The 19,083-nt window shown below is 34.3% G+C and overlaps 3 protein-coding genes across 3 annotated transcripts; 1 reads left to right on the forward strand and 2 right to left on the reverse strand.

Moving 5' to 3' along the window:
• Window positions 1–5,545: 5,545 nt before the first annotated feature.
• LOC123916154 lies at window positions 5,546–8,547 on the forward strand. Its single transcript, XM_045967535.1, has 3 exons — window positions 5,546–6,078; window positions 7,266–7,418; window positions 8,236–8,547. The coding sequence occupies exons 1-3, from the start codon at window positions 5,818–5,820 to the stop codon at window positions 8,314–8,316; spliced, it is 495 nt and encodes a 164-aa protein (XP_045823491.1). The 5' UTR covers window positions 5,546–5,817; the 3' UTR covers window positions 8,317–8,547.
• A 1,041-nt stretch (window positions 8,548–9,588) lies between these two features.
• On the reverse strand, window positions 9,589–13,155 carry LOC123918679 (grpE protein homolog 2, mitochondrial-like). The gene is made up of 6 exons (XM_045970795.1): window positions 12,828–13,155; window positions 11,757–11,940; window positions 11,469–11,662; window positions 11,200–11,367; window positions 10,621–10,749; window positions 9,589–10,071 (listed from the first exon to the last, which is right to left on the reverse strand). The coding sequence occupies exons 1-6, from the start codon at window positions 12,960–12,962 to the stop codon at window positions 9,985–9,987; spliced, it is 897 nt and encodes a 298-aa protein (XP_045826751.1). The 5' UTR covers window positions 12,963–13,155; the 3' UTR covers window positions 9,589–9,984.
• Window positions 13,156–17,408: 4,253 nt separating this feature from the next.
• Window positions 17,409–18,899, reverse strand: LOC123917397. The gene has a single exon (XM_045969098.1). The coding sequence runs from the start codon at window positions 18,879–18,881 to the stop codon at window positions 17,415–17,417; it is 1,467 nt and encodes a 488-aa protein (XP_045825054.1). The 5' UTR covers window positions 18,882–18,899; the 3' UTR covers window positions 17,409–17,414.
• Between the last annotated feature and the right edge of the window lie 184 nt (window positions 18,900–19,083).

Genomic DNA, 19,083 nt, shown 5'->3' on the forward strand with positions numbered 1-19,083 from the left:
ATTCTATAGTGTTTATTCTCTGGTTGTCGGTTTTGACAACGTCTGTGGTTTTTTCTCCGGTTTTGGAGTTTCCATGTTATATTTTTGGGTTGTTGATTGTGTTCTTTTATTTTCTCAATGCCTGTTTTTCCCAACAACTGGTATCAAAGCTCTTGGTTTGATTCAGGAGGAGGTAGTTCCGCTGTGAAGTTTAGGTTAGAGAAAATTGATTGAAGAATCACGTTTGACTTGTGGAAAATCAAGTCAAGGATGTATTATGCAATCAGGGTTACACAAGGTCAACCTAGAGAGGCGGTGGTAATAATACTTGACATCAGTCTAGAGATGCGGTGCTAAGAATACTCGGGTTATGTCTGAAACAACAACTTATTATGAGGATGCGAAGGTGCTAGTGGAAGTTGGAAATCAGTGGAGTGTTGAGTCATGGACTTTGGAAGCTCATATCACAAGTGTTTGAAGTTGAAGAAGAAATACTTTTGAATCCTTAGAGCTAGTTGAAGGTGGAGTTGTTCATCTTGGAGACGAGAAAGCTTGTAAGGTTCAATGTATTGGTGAGTTTCTTTTAACATGTTTGCCACCATATAAAGGTTAGGGTCTTAGAGAGCAAAAGGGGTTTTCTCTTGGTACAACTCTAGGGGTGGGCGAACTATCTTTGTGGTACACCTTGGGTAGACCAAGTCAAATTGAGTCTCTTGGCCACGGAAAAAGATTCAGGATTTGGGTAGCATTAGGATTAATTCTTGTAACCCAATTGAGAACTCTTTGGGTAAAGTTACTTATTTGATTCTAGTGGAACGGAGGGGCTGCTCTCTCCTCTACATTAGGTCATTGTTGGACCGAACTGGGTAAACAAATTATCGCGTTCTTTCTTCTCCTTTATCGTTTTTATCGGTTGTTATTATTATTGCTTATTACACTTGTTATTGGTTGTCATTCTATTGCTCCACACATCAAGTAATTTTTTGGTGTGATTTTTCAGACGAATTCACAACAATTGACCCCATCGTGGGGCAATCGGAACAATATGAAGTGAGCGACATGGGTTCCAAGTAGGATATCGAGGTACTTTCCGAAAACAATTTGGAATTGTGGAAAGTGAAGATTGAAGGAATTTTAATGTCTGAGATGATGGGTGAAACATGGAGTGTTGTTATCCGGTGCTTCAGAGATAAAGAATTAACGGAGATCGCGAAGAAGGTCGACCTGAAGATGCGGTGGTAATAAAACTCGACATCAGCCTGGAGAGGTGGTGTTAAAAATACTCGGGGTTCAATGGAGTATAAGTCTATATGAATTCTAGTGATTATAAACTTTGGATGCTCCTATCACATGTGTTTGAAGAAGGAATACTTTAAAACCCTAGAGCTAGTTGAAGGTGGAGTCGTTCATCTTGGATACGGGAAAGCTTGAAACGTTTGAGGTATGGTTCAATTTATCTTACGAGGTTTGACAATTGTGGGATTCTTTTTCATGATGTGAGGTATGTTGTGGAAATTTGATGCAAAGATAATTGGTTTTACTATTGGTCATGCATCGATTACTAGTGGTGATTCTCATGATATGCTTGAGTTTTGGGACTTCGGTTGGTACTTGTTAGTAACATGAGTTTAGTTGGACTGGTGAAACAAGGTTTACTAGGTGGTGGAACTAAACCGGAATTGTTGGAGACTAACAATGGCATGAAGTATGTTTCAGAGTAGTCGAAGAGGTCTAGCGTGTTACAAGATGGAGATCATGATGTGTATACTTTGGTGGAAACTCAGTTTGAGGTGGAGTTTTCCGATAGTGGGACTAAAGGAAGACAGTCAACATTAGCTCTTGGCTATCTAATGGGAGATAAGGAGGAGAGTGGTATTGTTGGACCAAAGGCGTGTGACCATGGAGACCTTGGGGGTTATGTTTCAATTGTGACTGAAGAAGTGCAAGACCTTAAGAGGATCTTCAGGGAGACAATTGAAACCAATGGTGATCAGACTTGGTGACTTGTGAGATTGTTGGAGGTAGTTGGATTCAAGGAGAGTTTGATGTTGCAGCTTGTGGAACCACCTAAAATTTCATAGTTGGTTCAGAGCCAAGCAATACTTCGAGAGGACGAAAGACATTCCGGGGGTCGAAGGGTGGTGGAGCTTGTTGAGCTATCTAAAATTCCGATGATAGTTGGGAGCAAGCGTTTCTTCAAGGGGTACGGACTTGACCAGTCCGGAGGCTGAAGAGGGTGTGGTGAATCTTGTAGGTGCTACCTAAAATCCTATGGTAGTGGCATACAATATTTTCATGAGGGCGGAAGGCATTCCGATGGATGAAGAGTGGGGTACAAATCGGGAAGCTTGGGGTCTATAGCAATGGTTGTTGGAAGCAAGTGAAGGTTGGTGTCAAGGTCAAGATTTAGGTAGGACTTGGATTGATGTCTTGAATGAGAGAGTTTAAGGAGGAATTCAACCATCGATTTAAACGCGAGTTGGAGAATTTCATTAGGAAAAAAATGCCCTAATTTCACAAGTTTTAACATTAGTTTCACCCAATTTGTCTCAAAATGAATTTTCAATTTTAAAGAGTTGTTTTGCCATCCAAATATAATAATTTTCAATTATCTGAGTATATAAATTTATATAAACCAAGTTATTTAAAATATTAATTAGCACACAATCTAAGAATCCATTATGAAAAACTCGATCTACGAACATATCTAATCAATCAATCAACAAATCTTTGAAGCGTGAAGAAAGCTTAGAGTAAAGAGTTAATACAGAAACACATACCTTAATAAAATAATGCTTCACAATTCAAGAGTAGTGAAGAGTAATTGTTCCAGCACCCATAAATTAAATTAAACAACACCTAATTTTTCAAATCAAAGTAAGTTTAAGACTTTAATATGTCAATATCGAAAGAGAGCCGAGTGATTATAAATTTACCTCAAATCTTTCACAATGAACAATCTTGATGACGGCGGATGAACAATCTTCGTTTTAAAACCTCAGCAAAACAAAAAAAATTATGAAAAGAACCCTAAAAAGGTGTACTATGTATGAGATGTGAAATTGGGCCAAAATCTAGGCCAGTATGTTTTTGCTACAAATGGATAATTGTATCATATACCCTACATTTATACCTTCACCCGTACAAATTAAATGAATTTTCAATTTTATTCGTTTTATCATTTATTTTAGCCTACAAAATGTTTTCGGTACGTAAATTTTTTTTTCCTAATTAAATTAAATGAATTTTCCGATAGCCATAATTGAAATATAAAATGAGTTTTCTGGTAGACAAAACTTTTTATATATCGGAAACATTAGTTTTGTAGGGATGGAGTCATATGATAGAAAGCTAAAATTTGAAATTCATTTAGTTTGTAGGGATGAAAATATAAATGTTGATTCTATATAGGATAAAATTCATACAAATGAAATAAAGCAGGCCAAATTTTTTAGGGTTAAATATCTCCTTACAAAATTATTGAATTTTATTTTTGGTCTCTATAAGAAAAAGTATCACCAAATTAAAGAGTAACACATATTATAATATAATTGTAATTTAAATTACTATGTATTAGATAAGAGCAAGGCCCTCAAGTTTCAAAATTTCTTAGTTTTGTTGCTTTCTTTGGTGATACTTGCTTACATAAGTTGTTTTATATGTGTGTAAAAAAGGTGTAAATAATGTTTCATCCGTTTTATTTATTATTTTTATATGATAAACCTCACATGAAAATAAGATAGTTAAAATGTGCATACATGAATCTTGAAATGTTACCTTCTTTTGTATATAAGATAGTTGGCTTTAACTGTATCCAAATTATCATTGATATTGATGAACCATAACTACAATATTTTACTAAAAGGGGCTGCAATGTTGAATTTAATAACAAAACTCTTAGAATCGAGTTTTGAACTTAATTCAACTTTACAAAATCGACTTATTCAATTTTGATGAATCAATATTAATTCTTACCAAGTTTTGATGCATTGATATAAATGGCAGGAGACCCAATAGCAGGTGGCCCAATAGCAAGACTTTTGAATTATTGTTATTGATTCAATAAATCAATCTAGATAACTAAAAATTATATAAATAAAGTAGTAATAATATTTTAAATAAAAAATAAAAAATCAATAGTTTGAAAAGCAAACACACAATTTTCCGACGGTGCCACTGTTCTCAAATTTTCTCTCTTGTTTCACACATAAGTTACTCACACGCATATATACATATGTGTTCTCAAATTAGGATTTAAACCCTTTCACCTCACACGCAACACCTCCCATTTACTTTTAACACCTCCCCTTTTTTTTCCTTATTTCTTTCTTTTCTATAATTGGTGGGCTCTTCGGTATTTTCTCGTGCACCATCTAAATTTACCAAAATACTCTGCTCACAACTAATAAAAATCTTATCGTTTTGTCCACCATGACCCATAAAATTATTTTAAATGAAACACGTAACACCCTAATATTTCGAGCCTAAAATTAAGCTTTTTTTATAAAAAAAAAAAAAAAAAACGGAAATTTTTATAATAAAATATTTGAATGATTCTTAAATTAAACTAGATAAAGCATTTTAAAAACAAAGATTGAAATGCAAAATAAATAATAATCATTTTGGACCGGGCAATGGATCAAAGGATAAATTAGTTAGGCCCAATAAGTTCAAAAGTAACAAAGCCCAATCAAAGTGATCCATGAAGACTCAGTAGGCGAGATGGCGAGACAACATGACGTGGCGAGATGAAGTGATGTTGCGCCAACGGGTTTTGGACATTGGGTCGCGTCCAAAATATCTTCTTCTCGCCAAACTATCAATTGTTTAGCTTCACGTGGAAGAAATCATCACCCCCATAAACCTCCATAGCCTGGAAAGGATAACCACCCCTATTCTTGCGCTGGTTCGTCGGAGAAGACAGTGGTGGCCGAAGTTCTAGGAGATCAAACTTGGAGAAGAAGGAATTTGCAGCCTATAAATAGCTTCATATTTTCATTGTGAAGGATAACACATTTTTTATCAGTCCATATTTGATAAACTTATGTAACATTATTCTTATATTACTACTAATATAACCCCTTTGAGTGTTCACCTGAACACATTCATAACAATTCAATTTCCAAAAAAGAAAAGTAAATAAAATCCCTAAATAACATCTTGAACTCTAACTATGGAGTATGGACCATAGGGTAACAAAGATCCAAAGATAGCATCAAGCATCATCGTTTTCCGGTGTCAAACAAGTAATGATCTAAAAATATTATATGCATGTAGAGGATTGCGATCTAAAAACAACATATAAATCAAAGTATGTAGCGAAAAAAACATACATGACACGACAAAAAACATAAAACAACATCTCACATAACATATTGCATTTTCAACAACACACGAATAATAACTTTTTTAAAATAGTTATTTTACTAGCTGTTTGGTAAATATAATTTATTTTTCAAATATTATTTTAAGTAGGTTTATAACTTATCTTTTTTCTTCTAATTTTTCCACTTACAATTTTATTTGAAAAAATTAAATATAAGTGAGTTCAACCATTAATCCTATTGCGGGACCTTGACTTGACTGCAACAAATTGACGACACTGATGCACCCATCCTCAAAACCAAGGATCCATCCCTACCCTACACACATTACTTGTTTTGTGTTGTGCTGCTCCTTTTTCAACAAGTTACTTGTCACTTTCTCATCACTTCACTTCTTGTTTTGGTATCGTGTCAAATAAAATCAAAAACAAACACATTTGAGACACACTCAGTGAAGACGCTACTACTACTACTTTGCTGTTCCATTCCTGATTCCACCGACAAACACAACACAATGGAGACTGTTGGTTCTACAAGGCTTGGTCGAGCTTCTTCTCGTTACGGTGCACCTGCTGTGTTCAATGGTCGTGTTAGAAAATGGGAGAAGAAATGGGTTCATGTTTCTCCTTCTTCTTTTAACAACAACTCTAAAAATAAGAATGATAATGGTAACGACAAATCTCGTTTACTTCTCCGACGTTGGACTCCGGTTACTAACACTTCTTCTTCTTCTGCTGCTGATGAGCCACCCAGAAGGAAGTTTCGTTATACTCCTGTATGTTTGTTTTAATTTTGCTTTTAAAGTTCAAAAAAATAATTGGGGTTTTAGTTTTGTGTTATAAAGTTTCGATTTTTATTGTTGTGATGTGTTGATTGGTTGCAATGTTTTGTTGGGTTTGTGGATTTTTGTTTAGAAAGTGATTGTTATGTGAAGAAGAGTGTTAGGGTTTTGTTGTATTGTGTTGTGTTGGAATGTAAACTATGAAGCACGAAGACTTCATAAATTAGGCGTGTCCCGGTGTCTGACACGACACAGACACGCGATTATACCAAATTATGTCATTTTTTCAAAATTATTGTCAGCCGTCAGTGTCTGTGTTGTGTCTGATGTTCGTGTCTATATCTGTGCTTTATAGGAATGTATGCATGTGGGTTGAATTGGAATTTGAGGTACTGACTCATGGTTCTAAATTGGGGTCGCGGTTGTAGTTACATTACACTGCTAAGTGCTAACTATGTATGTATGATATTGCCACAATTGCAGTTGTGATATAGTTGCAAAGACCTATAAAATCATTATACTGTTGCACAATTGCAGTGTCGGTTTCAATTTAGAACTATGATAAGAAGAGAAGCTGCTTTCTTTGAGTTTCTGTAGTTTGCATTTCAATTGGTTCCATGTTTGTTGAGGTTATGGTACAAGGTATTAGGGTGAAGATTGTGGGTAGAAAGAGGGGCTATATAATCCTATAATAGAACATTAAGATATTATGCGATTCATGTAGCCCACCCCATCTAGTTGGCTAAAGCTTGGACGTTGTTGTTGAATACAAAGAGGGTTTTGTCCTATGTAATACCAACACTTTAGATTGAAGGTGTCTCTAGTGTCCAACACATAGAGTTACATGCAATCACTTTCATTTTCTGAAATAATTATCGGTGTCTACGTATCGGTGTCTACGTATCAGTGTCACGTGTTAGGGTCGTGTATGGTGTCTAGTCGGTGATTTATAGGTGTTACATTATTTTGTGTGGTTTTCTATGTGGGTGAATCAATCATTGGTTATAGGGTTCTTTAATTGGACTTTTGAAAAGAAAAGAACTCCCAATCATGAAACATTGCCAGATAAAACTGGGTCGTGTATGATCTTATCAATTACCATCTCCTTTGGTGCATTACGGTTTTGGTTCAATAATTGTTTTTCGTTATAAGTGAGATTGGTCATCAATGTCATGATGCAGATTGCTGCGCTAGAAGAACAGAAAAAGGGGGTTGCGGAAAAGGTTGAAAATGAATCCACAATTGAGAGTGACCAGATGAAAGTTAGACAGACAGATGTGAATCATGGGGTGCACAGGAAGCTGAATATGAATGAAATTTTGGACAACACAAAGGTAAAGTAACTGGATTTTTATCGTTTCTGGTTTGAATGGTTTTAAACATATTTCCTCTGATGATTATCACATCATAGGGATTAATTCAAGGGTGTGGTGTGGTCTTCTGATTTCTGTATTTAGTAAACATTGGGTAAGGATCATATCATTTGTGTACATGCATTATAACTTAACACCATGTAAGAACTAAGAACTGCTATCGTTTGTCCCCAAAAACTAGAAATAATCCTGAAATATTTCCGATTCAGATATTTATACTTTGCGGACTTTGTGCTCTGTTCTAGATTATCAAAAGTCAGTTCTAACTTTGGATATAAGAGGAGGATTGTGTTAGACAATTAAATGGACAAACATATAATTATGGTGTATTGATGTTAGGCCATTACTTTGCTTGTTTGTAACAGAACATAACTAGGGAAAAATGCACAGAACCACAAAACATTTTGGTTCAGTTCTGGATAAAAAGTAGGTAATTTGGTTCGTCAGTATTGTCAAGTAATGGTTTTAGCGAAGTGGAATTTTAACAAAATGATATCTATCTGCGATACACAAATAGCAATGCTATAGCATATAGCACTGTAGTGTAGCAGAATAGGAACAGACTGCTATTTTCTGTAATCTGCAATTGACAACACTATGCTCGGTTCATGCGAACTATTTTCCCGGTTCAGTTCGGTTTTTATCTACCCGAACTGAACCATGGTATAGGTAGTTTCTTTTATGATAGTGCGAAAAGGTGTTTCTTTTGTTGTATGTGAAGTATAACATAATAATGATCAATAACATCGGCTTACATATATTTCTATTGGTGTTGCAGGACTCAAACATGAATAAGTTGGATCTTGATTTGGACTTCCAAGGAAACAATGGTGAAAACAACCAGGACAGTGATGACTGATGATCATATGGGTGGTCCATGAACTACAAAGATATCACGCGGCATGCTATATAAGCATATATATAGTTAGTTTGTCAGTTAGAATGTTGTATATAGTTAGTACTTCGTACTTATCTAGTGCATGTAGCATCAGCAACTAGTTGATGAGCATAGTTGAAGTTGAGACTAAAAAAGTAGCTGAAGTTTGCTTATTCTGATAATTAAAAGTCAGTTATTTTGGTTGATTGCATATTTTCTTTGGTTGATAAAAGTCAGTTTAATTTGGGATTAGCCCTTTTTTAATAATAAAATATATATATATATATATATATATATATATATATATATATATCTCAAGTTTCTCAATATTATTAGTCTCTTCCATTGAATTGCTCAAAATTCCCCCACCTACTAAAAGATATTTTCTGATAGTGTATTTTGCTAGTGTGAGCAAACACAGGAAGAGAAGAACAATCATCATTTTGTTAGTCTATAGATTGAGCAAAAACATGGTGCTAGTACGTGTAGTTTTTATTTCTTCTTCTTATACAATGTACCAGTAGTTATTCATAACAATAATTTCGGTTTATTTGCTTGTATAGGGATAAGTATCAAGGGAAATGATTTAGAAAGGAAAACAAATTCAGGTTGATAGTTTTTTTAAAAAAACAAAAAAAACAAAGGTATACTCTGCGCGTGCAACTACAACATTTACACCGGTTTACTCAAACCAATGAAGAAAATCTCAATTTTTTTACCAAACACAGATGTGTGCTACTATAAAACCACTAATTTTACGACATCCAAATGCATCCAAATACAGACGCTTATGAAGTTTGTATGTACACTTCTACGAAAAATTAGGGGGTTTTAGTCACAAGGGCGGGTGAAAGCACCCCCCACCCTTTCATTCGGAAGCCGTCAGCCAAAAAGAATTATACACTAGGGGGCCGTTTGAATTTGACTTATTTTTGAGCTTCAAAAAATAACTTATATAAATAAATAAACTTTTATGTTAATTAATTTATAAGTTTGACCTAAGAAACAAATATTATATATTTATAAGCGATTTTCTCATAAACTACATTGAAAAATTTATAATAATACATAAAAACTTATTTATTTGTATAAGTTGTTTCGCAAAAGCTCAAAAATAAGTCAATCCAAAGAGACCCTAGATGTCGGGGATAGTTCCATCCAACATCGTCGCCCTTTTAAAATGATAAATTATGCAAAAATACAAATAAAAGTAGTAATGAAGAAAATGCAAGGTCAAGAGTCACACCAGATCAATTAAGAAAACAGTTGCATCCCCTCAAGACTTTCCCTTCAAATTTTACAACGACTGATCTTTGCCCCTTACAAATTATGATTTGCTAACAGAAAGGGACAATACTACACTAGATAGCTCAAAAATAAATGAGGGATATGTAGAAATCCCCCACTACAAAGAGTTAATTATAATGAATCAGTTAATAGCATGAATAGATTACAACCAAAATCTCATGGAATCGGATCCATATACTGTTTTATTATTATTAAAAAAATAACTCCCGATGTATAAGAAAAAAGATTAGTACTTTCAACGTTTGACGAATTAAAGCTCTGCAAATGAGAACCGGAGTGTGAACTACATAAAAAGACATTGGATAATATCCAAAATTACTCGAGCATTTCTTCATGCCGTAATCATTCATCTGCATTGTTGCCTTCCACTTCATGTGTTACGCCGACTTCTGCTGGACGAATTACACGATCATAAAGCATATATCCGGCCTGCAAATATAACCAAAGTATTCCATTTCATTTACACTTACAAGTCATGTTTGCATTTGATGGTAGTATGTCATAGATAAAGATCATGAATAATATGTAATGACAAATGGAGTTCGTTTTTTATGTTCATAAATTAAACATAAAAAAAGACCAACAATATGATTGATCACATGTAAAGATGGACTGAAAGCATGCATTTTTATTATTTGTATCGACTGAAATTGAGTAGAGGGACAAAAAACGAAATTCAAAATTATTATAAGACTTAAAAACATATTTAATTCCCAGTTATTACTATAGAAAAAGAATTTATAAAGCACATGCCCTTAAAATATCAAATGAAAATAACCAGCATTTTGATGTAATGAACAGAAAGTGTCATAAATAGTGACACCGACACATCAACCTAGACCATTAATATTGAAATTTTGTATTGAAAAAGGATTAACGAAATAAAAACACAAACAATTTTAAAGGTCAACGCAATTTTTGAAATCAGAAAAGAAAAACTGAAACGCAGCACAAACAATAAACGATCACGGAAAGTACCTTCAGAACGACTCCAACAGTGCCTGGAGGCTTGGTAGCATCAGGTATTTGGAAGATGGCATTATGCCTGTTTGGATCAAATGGTTCGTTTGTAGGATCAAATTTTTCTACACCATGCTTTTTAAGTACCTGTAAGCAGCAGATTTAAATCTTAAATAATAGGATTGAACACTAGCAGTGAAGCACATTACTTCAGACAAACAATAATGCAATGCAACCGGTCTACTCTCCTAAACATGGCCATCAATTTCCTAGATCATTGTATGGTTACCAATGTACCAAATTGCTATGTTCTTGGATCCATAACGCCATCACTTGAAACATGCAATTCCCTAGTTTTCTTTTATTCTCTTTTATTGGTCACCAATGTTGCTTTCTTTATTTTTCAAAACAACCAAGGCTTCATTCCTTGAAGACGATGTGAAAAATTCAACCCATTAAAATCAAACCTTCAGAATCCACCTATTTTCTATCATTAACTTTGAATCTAACAACTCAGAAAAAACTCAGAAAGAATGACCATAAATTAACTTTGAATCTAACAACTAAAGAGCTACAGCATAAAGTAGAACAGTCTACCTCTGCAAGTTGTTTCTCGGTCATTTCAACACCTTCCAGAAGTGTTTTCAGGAGTTTTGCGGCTTCATCGGATTCTTTAGGTGATTCAATTTTTGAAAAACTTTCCTTTACAACTGAAGAAGCTCTTCCCAAATTGTCAGCAACATCTAGTAAACTCTTGGCGAAATTCTACATCATATTAGAAAAACACTGAGCAACGAGTCGAAAACTAAAACATTACAGAGCAAGATGTATGCAGCACAAAAAAAAAAAATTGTCAAAACATAGACCTGTATGGCAAATTTTTTTGAATTCTCAGCATTTCGTTTAGTCCTGTCCATGACATTCTCCATCTCTGCATAAGTACGCAAAACTTTATCCTGCATTTTCTCAATCTCCTTCTGCTTCAACTTCAAAAGTGCTTCCTTTTCAGTAGCAAGCTTTACTAATTCATCTCTGGATAAATCGCATTCAATCTCTACATCTGTATAAAAAATAAATGCATTTTGTTTAAAAACTCCACTCGTTTCACAGATTGACATTGACATTGACATTGAGATTCTGAAATAGACCCTAACCTGAGTCACTGGTTTGACCTTCGCCTTTAACTTCTTCATTCTGATCAACTACCTTGGCTTTTTCACTTGTTTTTGCAGCATCATCACTTGAAGTTTCAGGTGAGGCCGAGGAAGAAAATCCAAACCTTGGAGTCAATGATGAACTTATTTGTGGACAAAACAAATTGGCTTGAACTGGAATAAGCTGAAACATTAGAAATCACACATAGAACTTAATGAGAATTTCACAATGCATAACTAAACCTAAAATTACTCATACAAATAATTGACGAGCTTAATTTTGAACTTTTTTTGTAAACCAAGGTATTTCCAGACACAACTACAAAGCCCCTCTAGAGATTAACCTCTCCCGACATATATTCTTTCAAGGATGAAACTCAACTAAATGGATGAGAAACCTAAATATCCACGGTATCTGGCCCAAAGAACAACTAATCCAGAGGACCAATCCCACCGTTCACTAGCAGGAGCCCAATTGATTTGTCACACCAAGGACCTGTTTGGATAAACAGCTTATTTGCATCTTATAGTACAAGTGCTTATCGTGATAAGCTCTTATGTATAAGCTTACATAAGCTCTATTTATAACAAAATATAAAATGAAGATAAATTGTTTTTATGTATGCTACTAGCTGTATTTATAAGCTATATTTGAGAACTTGTAAAAATAAACTCAAAAAAATTTATAAAAATTGTCATAAGCTGTTTTCATAAGTTCTCTCATCCCAAACACTCTCACAAAACTTGTATGATTAGATAAACTCAAATTAGCCAATGCAAACAGACCCCATGTGGTACAATAAATTTCAACTTTTTCAATAAATCAAAGCCAAGACATCAAAAAATAAAAAAAGAGAATTTAGGGTACAACAAATTTAAACTTAATTTCGTCAAAAAAAAAAACAAATTTAAACTTAATTCAACAATTGATAGCCAAAATATCACAAAAATAGAGAAAAAGATGATTTAGGGTTAAAGTTTATGAGTAAATCCTAAAACCCTAATAAAACCCTACAACACAAAATTGCGAAAAAAGTTAAATTTTTTCATTGAGTACTACGAGGGAGATACCTTATTAGCTGATTGATGAGGAAAGGAACTGAAATTATGGAAGAAAGTGGTGGAAAAGGGTTGTGGCGGCTTGTGTGAAGCAGAGAGAAGTGCGAAGCTTCTGGAAGCTCGGGAAAGTACCCTATAGATGGACATGGCGGAAGAAGAAGAATCAGAAATTGGGAGGAAATTGAAAGGGTTGGGAATTAGGATTGGGGAAGTAAGGGTTTATGAAACGGGTTTTGGTGGAAAATAACAGAGAGAAATTGAGGGGAAAATAAATGATGGAAAATTTGCTTGGAAAGAAAGAAAAGAAAACTGGATTGGGTCGGGTCGTCGCGTCGAACTTATGTTTTCTTGTGTTATACTCCGTCTCATCTTTAAATAAAATTTTTGTTGCCACAAAAAAAAAATATTGTTTTTAGATTTTTTTTATGTAATGATAGATGTATTTACTCTATTTTTTAAATAAATAAAAAAATTTATTTTATGGACAGAGGGAGTACGAAGTATTTATTAAAAAGATGGCTTAAATATATTTTTGTTCCTTACTGAGATATTTTCTTCAAAAAAAAATTCTAAAAAAAAACTCAAAATTTGATTTTTGAGTTGAGATTTTTTATTATTTTATGTTATTTTTTGAAATTTAAAAAATTTATATTTAATTTTTCTCATTTTTTAAAATTCAAAATTTTGGAAACAAACTTTTTATAGTATTCAAACTATGTTTAAAAAAAATTATTCAAAAATTTAAAACTTTAAATATAATTAAATAATTTTCATTTTTTTTATAAAATAACAGGAACTGCAACTGCAAGAACAACATATGAATGATTTATTGCCTAACAAACATCTTTTTGATGTCCTTTCTCATTTTCCTTTGAGTCTTCTTCATCAGACTCATTTCTTGAGCTTCTTCCTCAGCAACAACTTTTTTTCCCTCCCTCTTGGATTCATTTTGCTCATTTTGTGAAATAATTTATTGACCCAATCTGGGTAGGACTGTTTGGCAATGTGGAAGAGCTTGCTTCGGAAGGATCATAACATCTGTGGTATTTTTGGAATGAATTTTGCTAATGTGTATCTTAAGGGCACATGTTAAGAAACTCAAAAGTAGAATTACTGTATTGAAAATTACAATAATTTGAGAGGAATATTTCTATATTAAGTTGTTTATCATATTCGATAGTACTCATATATACCATGTTCTAGATTCAGATTTCCAAGGAGAAGACATACAATAATCAAGTTTGGGAGAAATCATAACTTGCAACTTGCAGCTTAATTTGGAATTATTGTAATTTGCATCTTAACGGGATGGATGGACCATGTTCCACAGACCATAAAGATCAGAGTTCTTCCTCTCAGGAAGCAGACAAAGGAGAAACTTAGGAGCACTTGGAAGTTTGGACTGAACATGATCAAACAGTTAATTGAATCCTTCGATTTTGATTGCGATTTACGATTTTTCGATCTTACTATCCTCTTTTAGAAATATTTATAATAGCACTTAATTGAAATTCTTATATTTTCTTTTTAAGTCTTTCTGCAGTTTATTGAATAACAGGTGACATTTTTAAATGAGCCAAATATATACGTCAATTTAGGAAATTGTGGTTTAGTATTAGCAATCTTAAGAACGTGATTATGAATTTATAAAATCATGTACCCAATTTCTAGTTGGGGGCTACTGCCATATTTGCTATGATGTCTTATGAATTTGGTATATTTATTTTAGTATGTTGATTGATATGTAGGTTCAAATTCAATTGTCTGACTAAAATATGAGTTGTTTCTTTGATTGAGCAGGATCCAAACAATAAGAATGTGGTCAACTGTGATGAGAAATTGAAAGGTATTTTACTTGGGCAACCTCAAGTTGAGTTAGCAGAACTTCCAGCACTTATCAAGCTGCATTTTCCGAAAGAGCCCAAGTGATGTGTGTGACACGAATCAAGATGTCTGTTGTATCAAGATGTCTGTTTATAAGATTTCGACAATTAGCATGACAATTGCGCAGCGATAATTGTCGGGGGTAGAAAAAGGACTAACTAGCATGACAACATATCAAGCATGTAAATTAATTATTTTATTAATGATTATTGATTTCAGATCACAAAATGTAGTGCATAAGTGGTTGGCTTCAATAATAATATTGGTAGAATATCTTATAGATCAACCAAGCCTCTCTGGACCAGATAGGAAGACTGCCAAGAAGACCAAACTCCACAACTAAACAAAAACCAAGTAAACCTTCTTTGAAATTTTTGTGCAACAACAAAATATGTGATGCACACATATTTATGTTGGTGAAACTAAATTAAGAAACAAAACTTGCCTTGGGATTGTACTCTGCATTACGAGCTTGAAGTGCGATTGATTTCAGCTCCAACTTACAGTCCAAATTGACAGTTGAAACAATATTTCTAGCATATACAAATAGCACATTTTTAGATACAATAAATTTATAATGTGCATATTGTTGGCGCAGCAAGAAGCAATTGGCTTGGTTCACAAGCACAGCTGCAGGCTTGGCACGCAGGCTTGACCTTGGGCAAACTAGCAGTTTTGCAAAAACTGCTATATACAAGATGAACAAGTTTCTTGATGATTATGATTAAGAACTGAACATGAAAGACTTAGGGAAATAGAGATTTTATTCTTCCTTAATGGGCCACAAAAAAATTGAATACAATATAATGCACTAGTTGCACTTTATATAGGGTGGCTTGTGTAACAAGCAAGCTCATCCCTTAGGCCTAAACTAATTCCCTAACTACCTAGTTAGTTACTAACAAACTTTAACTAACAAGTTGGTTGTAACTAACTCTAACAGCACCTAAACAAACTAATTTCAAGATGAATTAACCATTTTCTTAACATATATATATATATATGCAATTGTTAAACTATCTCAATATTTCTGCATCAAGCATATTGTGCATATATTTTGAGTTTGTCATAGAAGAAACAAGTAATTTCAATTGGAATATAATTACTCCCCATTATGAACATTTTTATTTTACCAAATCTCATGCACTAAGCTTCAATGGCATAAACTTTTATTGGGCTAAGCACAGCCCTAAAAAAGAACAGTATCAGTCAAGGTTTTAAATAAAGGTCCATTACTGTTAGAAGTCCCACATTGGCTAGAGATATGGCATAGATAGCCTTTATAATAGTAGTGCAAAAAAGGTAAAGGCGCCTACCGTTACCATTTTTATATGATGAAAAAAAATCACGCCGATACGGCAACCTAGGGTAAAAGACCATAGGTTCGATTTTGATAATTGTCGGGGATCAATAAAAAAAAGATTTTCTACCCCTGACAATTATCGCTTTACCCCATCAAATTGAATTGAAATGACAAATCTGCCCCTATATATAAGGTAACATGTAAAAAAAATCATTTTCAAAGAAAGCGTGCTGGTGTGAGTTAGGGGAAAAAGAGAGAGTAAGTGAAAAACTTCATACAGCTCACACTTTGAAAAAGTGTGCCGGTTTGAAATCGTTACTGGTACTTTTTTTCCAAGTTGATCGGTATGTAATGCAATTGTTTCAAAGAACTAACACTATTAACAAACCGGAACAATTTGAAAATGCTTTCCAGTAAATAGAAGAATCTGGAAATTCAATCGAAAACAGGAATTCAAATCTGAGACAGATGTAGAGTCTAGTACGCAAAGTAAAATAAGTTGTTGTTAAGCCCTCACAACCTATTATGCAAAAGAGGTTGGAACTTGCTTGGTAGAGTAACTCCCTTCATGGACTCTGTTCTAACATCACAACTGGAATCATACAACTCTCTGGCCAGATACAAATTTTGCCACGAGTTATGCTGATTCAAGGTACATGATGTTCATCTTGGTTATGAATGCATTAGAATTATATATGTTATTAAACCGAAAGTTTAATCAACCATTACCAATACTATTACTACAGGTTCACACTTCTAGCCTGATCTGTACAAGTTCCAACTAGCCTGATCTATCTGTTCTGTGTCTAGCAATGTGACCTGAATTAATGTCTTTATTATTTCAATAATAGTATATTGTAAATTAATATAAACAGCTCTAGTTATTGCATATTTAATTTGAGTACAGACATATGCAAATGGAAATTTAAGGTTTCAAAGTGAAAGTGAAAACTATGTGCTGGAGTTAGAGATTTTTAATGTGCTTACATACATTGTGCTTAACTGCTTATTAAGCTAATTCACATTACTCTCACTCTGATACAACTATTTTATAGGTACATTAAACATAAAAATGTCATCAACATTTTAAATTATGATCACCGTCGCAATCCTTGATTTTACAAAAATACAAAAAAGTTTAGGCAGAAATAAACAAGAAATGAAAAAACAAACACAAAACTAATGGGAGTAGCTTGTCTTATTGAAGTGGATTATTACTGTTATAAATAATAACATAAGAAAAACTAGCTTGAAATACATGATCATATATTAGCTTAATTTTCATATAGATAATGGTTAGTGACCTTAGATTTTTCAAATAGAAGATCCCCTATATAATTAGTCACTAAAATAATGAACAAAAAGTCCAATCAAACCTCAATATCATGCCACACTTTTTTTTCTTATTGAAATCATACTTGTTGTGAGTTTTTGTTTGGCTGCTGAATTTTATCTGTAGGAAATTGTTTTGAAACATCTGATATTGCTGCTCCAGCAACCGCCGGGGTCATGGATTGGTACAGAGACGGTGCATTTGCATTTGCATGCTGTTGCTGTGTTTGTGTATAGTATACTTGTTCTTGCATAGCTCCACCATAGTCATAACCATAAATAGGGTGTGGTGGATGGTGAATATTTTGAGGCAAATTCACATATTGCTGCTGAAATTGGTTGGAAGGTATTTGAATAAAACCAGAATTTGATGCAACAGGAGCTTTATAAACACTTGGAGTCACTTCAGATACAACACTTTGTGGTATTTGTGGCCTAACTGAGGCTACTACATTTGTGTCAGCTATATTAGGTTGCAAAGCCATGTTGTATGGTTGTGTAGATCCAAGTCCAATAGGCATCACATAAATTGGGAACTGATTAAGTTGTTGGTGTGATTGTGGTGCATAATAAGGGTAGTATGATGATATTGGCACTTGACCTGTACCTATAGGACGGTGAATATAGACAAATTGATTTTGATATGTGGCGGGTTGTTGCGGATTTTGATCCGGTTGTTGGGCTGAAGTGTAAGTAGAATTGTTTACTTGTTCCCCTTGCTGATTTTGATCACTTTTGACCTGTGATTGCACATGAAAAGCATCATCTTGCTTCACATTCGCCATTTTTACATCGTCAAAGTTGTTATCCTCCTGCTGTTGCTGCTGCTCCATATCAACAAGCTTCTGTTCATCAATGCGAACTCGTATTTGAGGAAGATTATCAAATGAATAATTAAACATGTTGTCCTCCTCGTCCACAGGTGCGGAATAATCCACATCAATTAAATGCTCCTTGTTGACATTATTATTAGTATTTTCGTCGTTGCAGCTAGAAGCACTTGCATCATAATCATCAATGTTGAGGAGGCAATTATCAACAACAGCAGCAGAATCAGAAACAACCCGAGAGAGAATCCCTGAGTTGTTGAGAGCTTCCACGAACCACGAATGATTAGAGTCGTCATAGTGGAGAGTGTCCATGGAAACAGCAGTTTCTGGTTTGGAGAAAAAGAGGAACAATCTGAGTCGAGAAGGGGAGGGGGAAGGGTTTGAAGACAAACGATCATACTCTTCGATCATGTTTTGGAGGTCTTCATCGGTGGAAACAGTGATGAGATTGTCAAGGTCTTCATCGGGAAGATGATACTTAAGAGTGAATGATCTTCTTCCATGAAGGAGATGGCGGGAGAGGTGAGAACAAAGGTGTGTTAAGGATGAGTGGCGGTCCACGGCCACAATGCGAGTGTCTCCGCCTACATAGTAAAGGGAGTTGTCACGTGGCATGATGTGGCCTCCGTAGCTGCACAAGAGACGGAGTTTGGAACCCGGCACTTGCAGGAGATTAGTTGGGGAGGACACCACTGGTGCCACTAAGTTAGGATGCATTTGTGATATGGGGGGTGATGGATCCATCACATATTTTGTGTGATTCAAATCTTGTAGATAGCATAGCATATATATCATACTTACATAAGCATCATTGCCAAGATATATCATTGAACTAAGTGTAAGCACGTGCAGAACTTTGGTTTACAAAGTTGCAAACTTGAATGAAGTTATTTGTCCCCTTTGAATTGGCCATCCCCTC

The sequence above is a fragment of the Trifolium pratense genome, linkage group LG3, assembly GCF_020283565.1.
Source record: "Trifolium pratense cultivar HEN17-A07 linkage group LG3, ARS_RC_1.1, whole genome shotgun sequence".
Taxonomy (NCBI): domain Eukaryota; kingdom Viridiplantae; phylum Streptophyta; class Magnoliopsida; order Fabales; family Fabaceae; genus Trifolium; species Trifolium pratense.

Bases quoted from the DNA above. Each gene is read 5' to 3' on its own strand.
- LOC123918679 (XM_045970795.1), bottom strand. From the start codon at position 12,962: ATGTCCATCTATAGGGTACTTTCCCGAGCTTCCAGAAGCTTCGCACTT. The intron at 11,941-12,827 runs GTATCTCCCTCG...CTAATGTTTCAG, and splicing joins CTCATCAATCAGCTAATAAG to CTTATTCCAGTTCAAGCCAA. The intron at 11,663-11,756 runs GTTAGGGTCTAT...TTTTTTATACAG, and splicing joins AGGTCAAACCAGTGACTCAG to ATGTAGAGATTGAATGCGAT.
- LOC123917397 (XM_045969098.1), bottom strand. From the start codon at position 18,881: ATGCATCCTAACTTAGTGGCACCAGTGGTGTCCTCCCCAACTAATCTC.
- LOC123916154 (XM_045967535.1), top strand. From the start codon at position 5,818: ATGGAGACTGTTGGTTCTACAAGGCTTGGTCGAGCTTCTTCTCGTTAC. The intron at 6,079-7,265 runs GTATGTTTGTTT...GTCATGATGCAG, and splicing joins GGAAGTTTCGTTATACTCCT to ATTGCTGCGCTAGAAGAACA. The intron at 7,419-8,235 runs GTAAAGTAACTG...TTGGTGTTGCAG, and splicing joins AAATTTTGGACAACACAAAG to GACTCAAACATGAATAAGTT.